Genomic DNA, 14,429 nt, shown 5'->3' with positions numbered 1-14,429 from the left:
CATCCACGCAGTGCAGCGGACATCTGTTTGAAAATATTGAGGAGTTCGGTTGAGGTGTAAAGATCATTACCATTTTCCTCAACTGCTGGTTCTTGGGTTGGTCTTGGCTCCTGGCTGAAGCCCGGTGGTGGCGGTCTCGGCTCCTGGCTGGAACCCGGCCGTGGATGATTCATCTCAGCTCTCTTCCTGGGATCCAACGGCAACGGTGCCAAGTTCGGGACCTGGCGTCGCGGTTGAAGAGGTGGAAAATTTTGCTCCACCAGGGCTGGAGGAGTTCTACGACGCTGAGGCTGATTCTTCGTCGATGCTTGCTGCCGAATTTTCACGAACTCAGCTCTCTTGGGGCACTTTCGGTCGGTTGACGAGTGCTCACCGTTGCAGTTGAGGCACTTCACCAGCGAATCTTGGATGCACTGGGATGTGATGTGCGCATCGGTACCACATTTGGCGCAACGACGCTTCAGGTGGCAGTTCTTACCTCCGTGCCCGAAGCCCAGGCAGTTGAAGCATTGTGTGACGTCACGATGCACTGGTCGGTATCGCTCCCACGACACGATAATGTTGAAAACCGCTCGGATTGCCTTCAGCTCAGGAAGCGTCGTCGATCCCTTAGCCAAATGCAGCAGGTAGAGCTGGTCACGGTACTTGATGTCTTTGTTGCGTCGGCTCATTTTGTGCACGGCCAACACATCCAGTTTCAAAACTTTTAGCTCGGCAGCTAATTCCTCCACTGGCATGTCGTACAGACCTCTGACGACGATTTTGTACGGCTTATCCATGACGACATCATGGGTAAAGTACTCCGCCTCGTTTTCGGTCAAGTAATCCTTGACCAGTTGATAGTGCTGCCTGGATTGCACCAGCACCTTAAATCCGTCCTGACACAGACGAATGTTGCCTTGGACTTTCCCAGACTTGATGAGTTCAACCAGCCCCGCACGAAAGTCGATCGTTGCTGCTGATTGCCTCACATAAAAAGGAGGCAGTTTCTCCTTTCGCTGTTTCACTTCATTCTCCTTTGCTTCCGCTACCTGGTCCTCGTCAGGCAGTCCAGCGAACTTGTTGTTCTTCAATAGCTGCTCCTCGTGCGACGAAGAGTTCTCCTCCTCCTCATCCATCGGTACAGTACCGTCGCTCTTTTTCGTCTTTTTGCTGTTCGATGTCACTTCCAAAAGCACCTTCCTCTTGGAAATCCCCGGTTTTTGGCCATCAGTTGAGGCCTCAACCTTCCTTTTGGAAATTCCCACTTTTTTGCCTGCTTGAGCCGCAGGTAGGGCAATATTGCCGGCGTTTTGCGCCGGGACGCGACGAGTCATGTTGATTCAGACAACCTTCACCAACGAATGCTCGGATAACAATGACTCGCTCAAAGATTTTTTGCACAACCTGGAAATTTCTGAAAAGTTGGCATTTGATGTCCTCTAAAACATATCAAAAAATTTAAAAAAATAGTGTTTTTTTGCAAATCAAGTTTTAGTGACAAATAGTTGAATAAAAAATCACCAATTTTTTTTACCGTGTATCTTTTTTTCCAGTGTAGCCCGTATCCATACCTACAACTTTGCCGAAGACATCAAATCGATCAAAAAAATCCTTCAAGAGATACAGATTTTTGAATTTTCTTACATAATTTTTGTATGGCCAGCTGACAAATTTGCATGGAAAAATTATATGGACAAACTAATGATGCAAAATGGCTTCTTTGGGCATACCGAAGGCACCAAAAAAGTTTCAGTCGGATTTTAAAATACCCCGTTGGTTTGATACCAACTGTTGTCAAACGAACCACCAATCATTTGTTTTGATAGTGTGCGTGAGCGCCGTGTAAAAAGTGACAGTTCGTCACTTTTTAGTTTGACTTTGACCAACCAACGGGGTACAAACTAAAAAAGTGTCGAACGAAAAAGTGAACAACCACCGGGGGTTGAGTGTACTGACGTAGTACGAGGGGATTGCTTCGCCCGTATTTGGGACGTGCTCCGTCGCAACACATTCTATTTTAAAGTAGAATTATAAAAGAAATAAGTATAAACAAATTTGGTTTATTCGAGAATAAATTAATGAAATTTGCCTCATAAAGTGTATTTTCATATCTGGCCTTTTCAAAATATTAGGGAGAAAATAATGATATTTATAGGGTTGGAAATTGGATTTGTTTGATGTGATTTTGCCAATGTTTATAAAAATGTCATCTTTTCGGGGATCAACTTTGGAAGTGTTTTTCACTAATGTTTCCTACATTTTTCAAAGTTTTCGTCTCTCGGCTCTGGCCGGGGTCAAGTTTTAATAACAAGCCACAGTCTCAACATTTGAATGGAAAATGTGTTTAAAAATGCATTTTACACTAGTTCAGTTGTTTTGCAATCATTATTTTCAAAAAAAAAAGTAAGTTTTGACGAAAACAAAAAATTGAGCATTTTAAGTCAATGTCAGCTGATTGCATTTAAATTTCCGTTGAAACTTTTGAAGTTTTTTTAAAAAATATTTTTAGCCCCCTGATTTTTCGGGTCAGTTTTGAAGGAGGTGTGACAAAAACATTAAATAAAATATGTACCTGCCTAAAATGATAATGGTATCATTTTATAGCAGGCAATGTTTAAAACAAGCATAAATATGAACACGGAAAGGGGATCCATCGCCAAATCGCGATAAAGTTCGCTAAAACTAGCGAAAAATGTCGCTAATTTCTCAGCCTGCACAAAAATTACCTAGAATTGCTAATTTTTTTCGCTGGTTTGGAAGCCGATGAAATTCTACTAAACCAGTGAAAAAAAACACTGGTTTGGTGAAAAATGTCGCTGTTTGGGGGATCAGTTTTGCTAGAATCAGAAATTTTTCTCGCTGGTTTGGAAAAAGCGGCAGGGCACCAAAATCAACCAGTAGATTATTGTGCTGGTTTTGGGAAACAATTCAAGGAAGCAGAATTAAAAGAAAGTCCAGCCAGGTTGTACTTACTTGCCACAGCACAAACTGTTCCGTGGCCATGGTCAAGTTCCTCGCCTACGATTCTTGTTGCCACCTGCGACAATTTGTGCACTCATCTATGCAGCAGTACAAATACATCTCCAGGTTCACTGCACCGTATTTTTCTGCTGCGAGAACTTTATGGAAACGTGCTTCTTTTCATTGAAAAGAACCATCACCTGTTGAGTATGTATTTTAATGCTGAACACTTGATGCAGAACTTTTTCATACTTTTTTGTTTTGAAAAAACCCCTAAAGCAATTCGATTGCCACAAATCGCTTCCAAACGTGAACAATAACAAACATTTATGACGGCTGTCGGAAGGATGTGTATCAAACCAGCGAAAACTTTCGCTGGAAAAGAAACCGTTTCGGAAATAACAAACCAGCGAAACCAAGTTGCTGGATTTGATTTCGCGCAGCCACCTTTTTCGGCGAAAAATTTCGCTGGTTTAGAGAAAAATTTCGCTGATATCAGCAAAACCAACCCAGTAAAATTCGGTCGCTGGTTTGGCGATCGATCCCCTTTCCGTGAAAAAGTGACTAAAAAACATAAAAAAAACTATAAGAAAAACGTAATGATTGGAGGCGATAGAATAAGCCAATTACTATCAGGAACAAACAAAAACTTAACAAGATAAATTTAAATAAACAAATACAAAATTTTATGTTGAGAACAATCTTACGTGAATACAAAGAACAAAAAATTAGAGCAGATTTTACATATGTGTTTCGTTTACAGTTGATGAAAGCCATTAATAGATGACTGAAGACTACAGAGCGGATTAATTAATTCGAATGAAACTGCATTAGAATTAGCGAATCAAAATTCTCTGATTAGAACAACTGACAGCTATCAAGCACGAAAACACCTGCTCGGAAATCAACGAACGAAAAGGGTTGAAATGAAAACATTAGTAATACGATTGAATTATCCAGCATTCGAATTTTTCGAGATTCGAAGATGCGAAATTCAAATGATCAAATACGCTTTGTAATTTAACATGGAGTATACAATTTCTGTAATTTTAATATCAGTTAACCCTGCCTCAAGATATGACCACTTAAGTCATATTTATGTTTCTGACCTGATCACACCTATCAGTATGAAAACCAAGTCCAGTTCCAACATTCGACCCATTTTTATATAGGGAATCAATGTTCACTTGCTCTGTGTTTGCTTTATTCATTCTTTTATACCAATTGATCATAATCTATTATTGAAATAATTTCTTGATTCTAATATTTATTTACCTCATGTTTCTACAAATTGAAGCGAAAGGAAAGATACCTACAAACTTTGGTTAAAACAATGTTGGCTTACATTTCAAAAACATCATCCAAGCACATCCATTCAAAACTACAATCCAAAGTACTACAATTTGACATTCCTTCCAGAATCTTCCACTCTTTAATCTGGAGCATGCTCCAGCTGCAAATGACTTCTGCTCAGGGGCACAAGCTTTCACTTGAACAGCATCCCTTCCCTCCCGAAACCCGGCAGTATATCGATTTTAAGCCCCAAAAAAACCTTTCCTTCGCCATGCACGTTTCGCTTCCTAATGGTACCCTTGTTTCCCCGCTGGCATTGTTGAATTTAAATTTTTGGTTGAATTTAGCCTTCATGACTCCATAGGGACGTGGCGTTACATCGTGCTGCCATCTGGTTTTTTTAAGTGCAAGAGTGGAAAAGTGCTGAGTCATCGTCTAAAAATAGACGGCGTCCTATCTCGCCCAGCAAAATTAAGTCGATAAAGTAGTCGGTTTCGATGAGAAAAAGTGGAAAACGGGGTCTAAAAATAGCGACGCCATCCCCCTATTGAGGCACTGTGGATGTGATTATTGTAACAAATGTGGGGACGCATGATATTTCGATTTCAGACGTATATGGCGGGATGAATTCTGAAGGGAAAATTGAAAAAAAAATCTATTCTATCAAGCTCAAAGCCCGGGCTTAACGGACGGTGATTGATGATTCAAATCCATTCTTCAGTTTGGTTAAATTTGCGGTGAAAGTAGAAACCGCAAAAACCACGAGAAACGCATTTGTTCGAAATCCATTTTCGGCAGCATCAAACCAGCGACGATTTGGGAAGATTGCTTATCAGTTCCATAGTTATTTGCGAAAATTTAGTGACACCCAAGCTATAATGCCACCCAAGCTGAGTTGGACATCTTTTAAACTTAACTTCTCATTTCCTTTTTGTTAATTATTTGATGTATAGTAAGCCAAACTAAGCTCATCCTTATTTAAATTTTGAAAAAAAAACTCATCGATGTGCCACCTCAGCTCCAATGACAAAAGGTGAGCTAGTTTGAACAACACGATTTCTGTTCTGTCTTTTTTAACTTTCTTCGCCTTTCGTCACTTGCTATGGATCTTTCCAGCTTCTCCCGAACTCTCGGAGAGGTTAGCCGCTCATAAATATTAATTCCGCGGGCGCACAGAGCATCTGGCGCCATCACTTTTCGGTTCCATTAGCGATTCATATACAAAACCTCAACGAGGTTGGTTGGTTTTCCCTTGACTAACATTAGTGTTTCCGTTTTCTTTCTTCTTCTTGCGCTCTTTTTTTTTCTCTTCAAACAGGTGGTGTCGGCAACTACAATATGTAATCTGACGGCGGCGGCCGCGGCCGCGAATCAGAGTGACGGTTCCGGGGACGGAGGGGGAGGAGGCGGCGGGGGTGGCACCGCTGGCGGGGGTGTGGCCGGGGGACCCGATGATGGAGGCGACGACGACGACGTGGACGCGTTGTCACCCCTGTCGATGTCCTGTTTAGGTGGGTATGACGCGCGTGGTGGATGTAAGGCAAGAACGATATTTTTGGTGGTGGGAATCGTGGGATGAATTTTTGATTGAATGATTGCAGTAATCAGAGTCTAAAAAAATTATGAGTGAATTATTCTAAACAGGTACCAGGGCAATGAAGGCGGGTAGCTTTTGAAGCGACTCCGACACTATAAAAAAAACCCCGACTCTAACAACAATTCACGGAGATGTTGAAAATTTGCCAACTCCTTATCCGACTTAGCATAGCATTACGGGTCTGTACTACTAGTCAACTCCCTATCTGACTTCGGAAGATTTTGTGACTTCGATAAGGACTCCAACTTGGACAAAGACTCCGACTTCGTGTTTTAAAAATTTGCCGACTCCAACTCTAGCTCTCTGAAAAGACCCGACTCTACCGGCTACTAAAAATGAAGTTAAAGTATTTTATAGATCGCAAAAAAGTAGAAAGTTAAAGTATTTTTAAAATCGCTTTGTGTTTCACTTATAATGCAAACTTTTCTTCTCACCCGTTTTTGCAGGCGTGTTCCTGTCGATTGTGATATTTCTCTCGGTAGCGGGAAACATTCTAGTATGCATAGCAATCTACACCGAGCGGAGCCTGCGGCGGATCGGGAACCTATTTCTGGCGTCGCTGGCCATCGCCGACCTGTTCGTCGCGTCCCTGGTGATGACGTTCGCCGGTGTCAATGATTTATTGGGTAAGTTTGCTCTCGCTAATGAAAATAGTCACCGTGGTGGCCATCCATCACGGGCATGGCCAAAGCTCGTCCCAGAAATTACGCTCTGGATGAATACACCGAATGATTAAAAAGCACAACTTTGGTGGCAAAAAGTTCCTCCTGCTAATGCAAAGCCATTTAAATGGCAGTTTTGAACAGGTTTCCCCAAAACCCCCAAAGGCGGATGATGTCCATCAAGACTTGGCTCAACGCCGGGCCGGTAATCGACTTTTCCCCGTGCCCGTCGGCCATGTTGCCACTAATAGCTAACCTTCCCACCCTAACCCTTCCCACCATGATTCCCTAATGGCCAGCGCGTCACTCCGGGTAAACGATCAAATTACGAAACTGCAATCTACTTGAAGGTTTACCCAGCAAAGTCGATGAACTGCGCTGCTGTTACAACTTGCACCTGGTGATGGTACAAAACTAGGCCAAAGAGAGGGGGAGACAGGGCCTCCAAAGTGCACCGAGGGCCTCCGGCACAGTCAATGTTCAAATTTACCATATGGCACAAGCCGTGCTCTGAAATGAATACTAGCCAGGGCCGACCGAACGCTGCCGTTCGTTAGTTTATGAAAAGCAATTTTGGCAGGGTTTCGATGCCCTTGAACCGGGATGTTGGCAAGAGGTTGCTCAATTGTTATAATGAACTTTACAAACACATATTTATAAAATATAACTAGGGGAAATTCTCGTATGTTTGGAAGGTTAAGCACTCGCTCCTAACTCTGATTTTCACTATTTAAACAACTAATTTTGCAGAACTTTTGATAGAAACTTGCTTGCTCACTTCTTATTGAGCTATTTATCACTCGATTTCAGTTGAAAACGCTTTTAGCTAGCTTTTATTGAATGTCAAAGTTATGACCTGCCAACATTCGAGGCTCGCTGAAATTAGATGCTGTTCCCCTAGTTACTTTTTGGGGTAAGTTAACTCGCTTTTATAATTCGAAATTTCACACAAAATATGGAATTGTGTATAATGACCATCTTGGGAAAATCACATATTGGAAATCATTTGCCTTTCTTAATAAAGAAAGGTATAGATTTTACTTTATGGCTGGACGTCATTTTCATCTTCGTAAATAAGACGATACAGCATGAATATTAATCGGAAAAATCGCCAAAAAATCACACTGCATTGATTTTCGACGCTTCGCCTTGTCAAGTTGAGCTTCGAATAGTGGTGCGAGAATGCTGGCGCATATATGTTTTGGCTCGACTTATACTCGTTTGTAGTAGCTTGTCTACCGATGTTTCCTTCAACATGTAAGATATCGTAGCTTTTCGGTTTCTTTTGCTCTGTCCGTTTTTTGCATAACTGTCCAATGTTTATGCAAAAACTTTTGTGACATAGGACATTCATCCGGGTACAAACAATTTGTTTCCCGTGTGCTCCTAAAATCGCCTTTAAGTAGGCTTCCTTTTGTCGTGATTTTGTAAGTTTATTTAACAGAGTTCATTGGATTCCAATAGGAGCTTTCGAAGCTTCTAAGCTTTATATCGTTTTCAAAGTTTTCAATGCTCGCGACACTTTTTTTGACCATATTAAATGTTAGGCTTGTTTAATTGTTTTATTATGGTAGCGTGGCTCTCCTCTCTAGCACACGAAATATCGGCAAAAGGAAATCAAATCATCATCTTGATTATCGGAACAAAGATTTCACTACCAAGAAATTCTCTACGAAATCGGTCAAAGATTTTTCGCACAACCTGGAAATTTCAGAAAAGTTGGCATTTCGTCAGCTATGTGCTATCTTGTGACAATGACCATTTAGTACTTTTCGAGAAAATCGATTTTTAAAGTATGATGATAAATATTTTCAAAACTATGAATGGTAGAGCCAAACTTTTTGAAGCAATCGGTTCGTATACTATCGCTTATCAAACGCTCCAAGTTTCAACTCATTTGGTTACACCAGTTAAAAGATACAGTAAATTATGTAATCAAAAATTTGAAAAGCACGTGTCAAAAGTGTGTTTCGAAAGTAAAATTGTACTACGTGTCACAAGTGTGCACAGAATTTCCATACAAACTAAAAAAGACTTAAATCAATGGTTTAACTGACTTAATCAGTATATTTTCAAAATCAAAAGATTGTATTGCCTTCAGAAAATGTGTATCAACATAAATTTGTAAAAAACAAGAAATTTTTTCCACATTTTCCAACACCATGTATGACGTGTCACAAGTGTGCACGATCATTGTGATGATAAATTTGTCTATGTCACAAGTGTGTATTGCGATATCCGGGAAACGGAAGCGAGTTTCCAAAATCGGGTTAAAGCATCTTGTAGTGTTTGTTAAGTATAACAAAACGGCATCATTAACACATTTTTGACCAAAATGGTCTATGTCACAAGATAGCATACAGTTGACGATTTGATGTCCTCTAAAACATATCAAAAAATGAAAAAATAAAAATAGTGTTTTTTTTTTTCAAATCAAGTTTTAGTGACAACAAGTTAAATAAAAAATCACCAATTTTTTTACCGTGTATCATTTTTTTCAGTGTAGTCCTTATCCATACCTACAACTTTGCCGAAGACACCAAATCGATCAAAAAATTCCTTCAAATGATACAGATTTTTAAATTTTCATACATCATTTTTGTATGGACAGCTGCCAAATGTGTATGGAAAATTATATGGACAAACCAATGATGCAAAATGGCTTCTTTGGGCATACCGAAAGCACCAAAAAAGTTTCAGTCGGATTTAAAAATACAAAAAAAAATCGATTGACCGAAATCTGAGAGAACTGCTCTACAACACTGGCAGGTGTAACGTCACTCATCAAAAAAATGGCCTGTCACTTTTTTAAGATGGAAAATGATTGTCAAAAAACCAAATAAACTAATTTAAGTGAAATACACAAGGAAATTTAAAAAAATCTTCAGCTGATCATTTGCCTGTTACGCCTCCTCTCTCTATAGCGGGTGAAGAAAGTTCGCAAGCGATTTTTTTTTTTGTGACTTGCCATCCCTGCTATTCAGCACACTAGATTCACGATCCAGAGGTTGCCGGTTCGAATCCCGTGGTGGGCACCCTAAAATTCTAAATGTCAATATGGATATTCGGTGCCGTCGCTCCGTGCCATACTCTCTTACACTCAGAGGCCTAGGGCGACGCAGTCCTTGCAGATAAAAGGAAGACACTAGTGGTTGATACTAGCAATAGTGGCTAACAACTATGAATTCAAATTCGTTATTTTCAATGAAAATAAGAAGGCTTGACTTGGTTGAAAATAAGGATGGTTTACAATTAGGGTGTTTTTAGAAATACAATTTTTCAGGATTAATTTTTGTCTTCTAGACAGTTGTTTGGCTTTCCAATCCAATTTCATCAAACATTTTTGGGAATAAGTAACAATTGAACTATTTGTTCATTTTGACTATAGACTACTGTAATGATTGAAAGTAAATGTATTCCATATTAATTCACGAGTCATAACGCACAAGTTTTAAATATGATGGGCCTCTAACTTATTTTGCACTTTAGAAACCTTCTACTTTGGGATTCGAACTCACGACAATGGAATCAAAATTCATGCTGACCAAAATTTTATTGAAATTAGGGGAATAATTGTTCAAAAATTATTTTGCAACGAATTATGATTATATTTTCTCGGTGAAAATAGATCTGCATTAAATTAGAAACCTTTTTTCATTTTCATTATATTTCTTTTTGACAAATACAATTCTTTTCAGCCAAAAGGGAATTGGGCTTTAACCAGACCGTGGTGTATAAGCTTCTATCAAAATTATTTGTAGACGACTAACCTTATATCAAAAAAATCATGAATAAAAAAATTCATACAAGTTTAAAACCTTTTTTTTCATAAAATTATTTTTATTAGGTCCTTTTCGGTACTGGGACCTGGTTAGGACCGAGTCGGCTATTGAAATTACATTTTTCTTAAAGCTAAGTGTAATTACAGAGGATCTTGTGTGTAAATGTGGGAGGGGAGCCGATTATCCGCGGCCTTCTCGGAGATAGTAGGGAAGGGATTGATGTTGGTTGGCACTTTGGCCTTTGTTTTTTCCTCAGCCGCAATTCGGTGCCCAGCTGCTACGGCGCTATCTTGTTCTGCTTCCGGTGCAAACCAAAGTTTACAAACTTATGAATAATAATTTCTGCTATTTTGTTGGGTTTTTTTTAATGCATTGGAAAATATTGAGTGTTTTGTGATATTTCAGTGGCAATAACACCCAAAAAAAATACATAAAATAAAAAAAAGATGGATAGATGTATTTTTCGGTTTTATGGATTGAAATAACGTAATTTATATTTTTTCAAATAAACAATTCTTCATATTTGGCCCCGCAAGCTCTTGAGAGCTTCAAATTTGACCCAAAAACTTTGGACATTCTTGGGCTAGAGATTGTCCAAGGACTTAGAAAAATGCCTAAACCTATTTTTTTACAGTGTGACTTAATTCTAGCAAATTTTCCAATATTTGTGTGTTAAAAGAATAATGGAACAATTTTAAATGAATCCATTTTATGGACTTTCTACCAATTATGAAATAACAATGATCTTGTGCAACCCCTGAGTAAACAGAAAATCATTTCAAGAACAACTGCAAATTATTTTAGACACTGGAACTGATGCCAAAATTCCCCCAGGATACTGCCGGAAAATCCCTACATTTCCCAACAATTCTCTTCGAGGCCCGTGCCCCCGTTCTGGGAAACAAAACGTCTCTGGTGTAGTACTTGCACAACATCCATTTTCATTTAGACGCATTTTCCCCCACTGGGAAACCCTCCGGAAATGGCTGTCGGCTGCCAATGCCCAAGGCGATTCTTCAGCATCACAGCACGCTGGCGGAGCTCCCGGTCATCAACACTTCTTGTCAATTTTCCGAGCACTTACTCAAACGAGCAAGCGCACACAGGCGACTACTGACGGCTGCTGTCAACTTCAATCACTTTCTGCAGCTGTTCTCCTCGGAATGGTCCAGATTGTATCCGAACCGACGGGAACATCTATTGGCACGCTTTTAAGCTTCTTAAATTTCGATGAGAGGCACTCTCCGACCTCTGCCCAAGCATCCGTAATTTGAGAGGTCCGTAATCGCTGGTAACAGATGCAATTTTGCTTTGAAGTGAGACGGTTGTTTTGAGATTGTTCCATAAAATTTGAATGCGATTTTTAAAATATTAAATCTCTAATTTTATTTCCACACGGAGTACGTTTTTGGGATCCTACCATTACACTTGGAAACTTAATTGTTGTTTGATTGTTTAATTGTTTAAGAGCGAGTTTTTCACCGATGTGAAACAGGTCGTATCGAGGTGCTCCGATTTGGATGAAACTTTCAGGATTTGTTTGTCTATACATGAGATGAACTCATGCCAAATATGAGCCCTCTACACCCAAAGGAAAAATATATCTCAAAATCTGCAACAGTGGATTTGCTGCAGAAAATGTCACATTTTATAACATTTTTTGCAGCAAGCCCGTAGATCATTTTTGCCCGCGTGTAAATATTTCAGCGATCTGCAGTTCTCACCAACACATATAAAGCTGGCCCGTCCCCGAGCAACAATCCAAAGAGAAGAATATGTTGGTGCTCTTTCACTGACATTTCAACAAGCGTCCATGGCGCTGTGGTAGCGTGTTGGATCAACATTCAAGAAGTTGGTGGTTCAATCCTCGTTCTGATAAGGTTTTTTTTTGTAAAATACAACCAAAAAGCTGTCGGTAATGTCGATAATTGTCGGTAACGGGCAAAAATGTCATACCCCTATATCGCAAAAAATGCATGAGGACAGTTTTCATGCAGATTCTGATATACTTCCATGCCGCTATGCATCAAAATCATGCGACCGCCGTTTGGGTGTACGACAAAGGGAAGTGGGGTAAAACGGGCATTGAAGTTTGAGGTCCAAAACACATGAAACATCTTAAAATTGCTCGCATTTCCGTAAAACTTCATCAATTCCAACTCTCTTAGATGCATTCGAATGGTCTTTTGAAGCACTTCAAAATGTGCCATAGACATCCAGGATTCACCCAAACGAAAAATATATCTCAAAATCTGCAACAGTGAATTTGCTGCAGAAAATGTTATATTTTATTACATTTTTTGCAGCAAGCCCATAGATCATTTTTGCCCGCGTGTAAACACGTCAGCGATCTGCAGTTCTCACCAACACATAGAATGCTGGCGCGTCCCCGAGCAACAATCTAGAGAGAACATTATGTTCGCGCTCTGTCCCTCACCATTCATCAAGCGTCCATGGCGCGGTGGTAGCGTGTCGGATCAGCAACCTAGAAGTTGATGGTTCAATCCTCGTTCTGTTAAGGTTTTTTTTTTTTCTGAAATACAATCAATCTGCCGTCGGTAATGTCGATAATTGTCGGTAACGGGCAAAAATGTCATACCCCTATATCGCAAAAAATGCATGAGGACAGTTTTCATGCAGATTCTGATATACTTTCATGCCGCCATGCATCAAAATCATGCGACCGCCGGTTGGGTGTTGGTTTGACTTTTTCTCATACAGTATGTAAAAAAAGTATTTACACCCCTTGGGCACTATGCACATATTGTGATGAAACATCTAAACAATTTAATGTTGACAGAAACCTAGTACTACGTTTTGTTCAGAAACTCATGCCAGACATTTTGCTACAAAAAACTCATGAAAAGATGATTTCTATAAAAAGTTATATAACAAATACTATTACGAAACTAAAAAAGGTGCAAAAAAAGTTTGTACACCTTTCGAAAAATTAACATAAACAATGTTATCTGTTGACAAATCACCATAAATCAAGTCTCCCAACTTCAAATAGGCATCCTTGACAGATTAAAAAAATAATTGGGATTGAATATAAAGTTTACTAACTACTTAGTATAAAAGTTTATATAACTCTGGAAATTCTATATAAAACTTATCTAAACTTAATTTTGCAAACTTTTAATTCAACTAAATGTCAATATATTACCATAAATTGCTAATAAACATTTTTGGAGTGGGTATAACAACCGTTTTGGGGTATTTATTTCGAAGATAGATTTTTCGTTGAATACCAACCCGGAATACGTCGTCGGAAAATTGTAGGCATCGAACCATTAAAATTCTTAAGTCAACCTATGTGGCATCGGAAGGGCATAAAATTTTTGCCGATCTTTTTGATACCCATTTTACATTAGTAGGTTTTTTAATATAAACCCACGATTTTAATTTATTTGACCATTTAGAATTAAAAAAATTCGGCAATTAGGATTCTGCCATTGAAGGCTATTTGCATTTGTCAGAGGCGCTGGAGCAGAAATCCCACGTTAGAGGAAGGCCATGCCCCGGGGGGCGTAGTGCCAATAGTTTCGCTTTTTTCGCCAAATCAAGTATTCCGAGAAAAACGCGTTTTAGTGTTTGTCACAAAATCTCCGTTAAGGCAATTTCCCATAAGAGTGGCATATTAGCCGTTTGGTTTTTCGCATCGGCAGCCAAATCTAAACATTATTTCTGTGAAATTCAAGGTTCAGAAGAAGCGTTGGAACATCCTCTACAACCTGGTGCTAATATCTCGTTTTTGCCAAAAGTGGATATTAGCCGTTTTTTCAATGGTGGGCAGATTTGACGTATTGATCATAGGGTAAATAAGATCTATTTCTTTTTTCAAAAATGTTTTATTTAATTATTTTTTAAATCAATATTACAACTCCGATACTTCTAACTTACGTGAAATTGTCCGAGGATTCCGAATATGACAAAATTGAGACCAAAAAGTGCCGTCTTCTTGGTCTACAGGGCAAAAACTAACGTTGTAAAATGTTTGTTCTAGAAAAATCGTAAAACTATGAGAAAAATTGCGATTGGCTAAAAAGTTAATACCGTAGGCTTGTAGTCCATGAAATTCCCTAACTTTTGACCTATGGGAGTATGGGTGTTCGAGGCTGTTGGCAAAAGTTATTAAGATTTTAAAAAAAT

General features: G+C 39.3%; 1 protein-coding gene across 7 annotated transcripts in view; it reads left to right on the top strand.

Moving 5' to 3' along the window:
- The window catches only part of LOC6031670 (dopamine receptor 1), a 361,738-nt gene that overhangs the window by 277,842 nt on the left and 69,467 nt on the right, over positions 1-14,429 (top strand). For all 7 annotated transcript variants that reach the window (XM_038248920.1, XM_038248923.1, XM_038248919.1 and 4 more), the window contains 2 exons: positions 5,555-5,747; positions 6,280-6,459. In XM_038248920.1, coding sequence (XP_038104848.1) covers positions 5,555-5,747; positions 6,280-6,459 — 373 coding nt within the window. The remainder of the gene's footprint in view (positions 1-5,554; positions 5,748-6,279; positions 6,460-14,429) is intronic.

The sequence above is a fragment of the Culex quinquefasciatus genome, chromosome 1 (assembly GCF_015732765.1).
Source record: "Culex quinquefasciatus strain JHB chromosome 1, VPISU_Cqui_1.0_pri_paternal, whole genome shotgun sequence".
Taxonomy (NCBI): Eukaryota; Metazoa; Arthropoda; class Insecta; order Diptera; family Culicidae; genus Culex; species Culex quinquefasciatus.
This window is presented reverse-complemented; position numbering and strand designations above follow the sequence as displayed.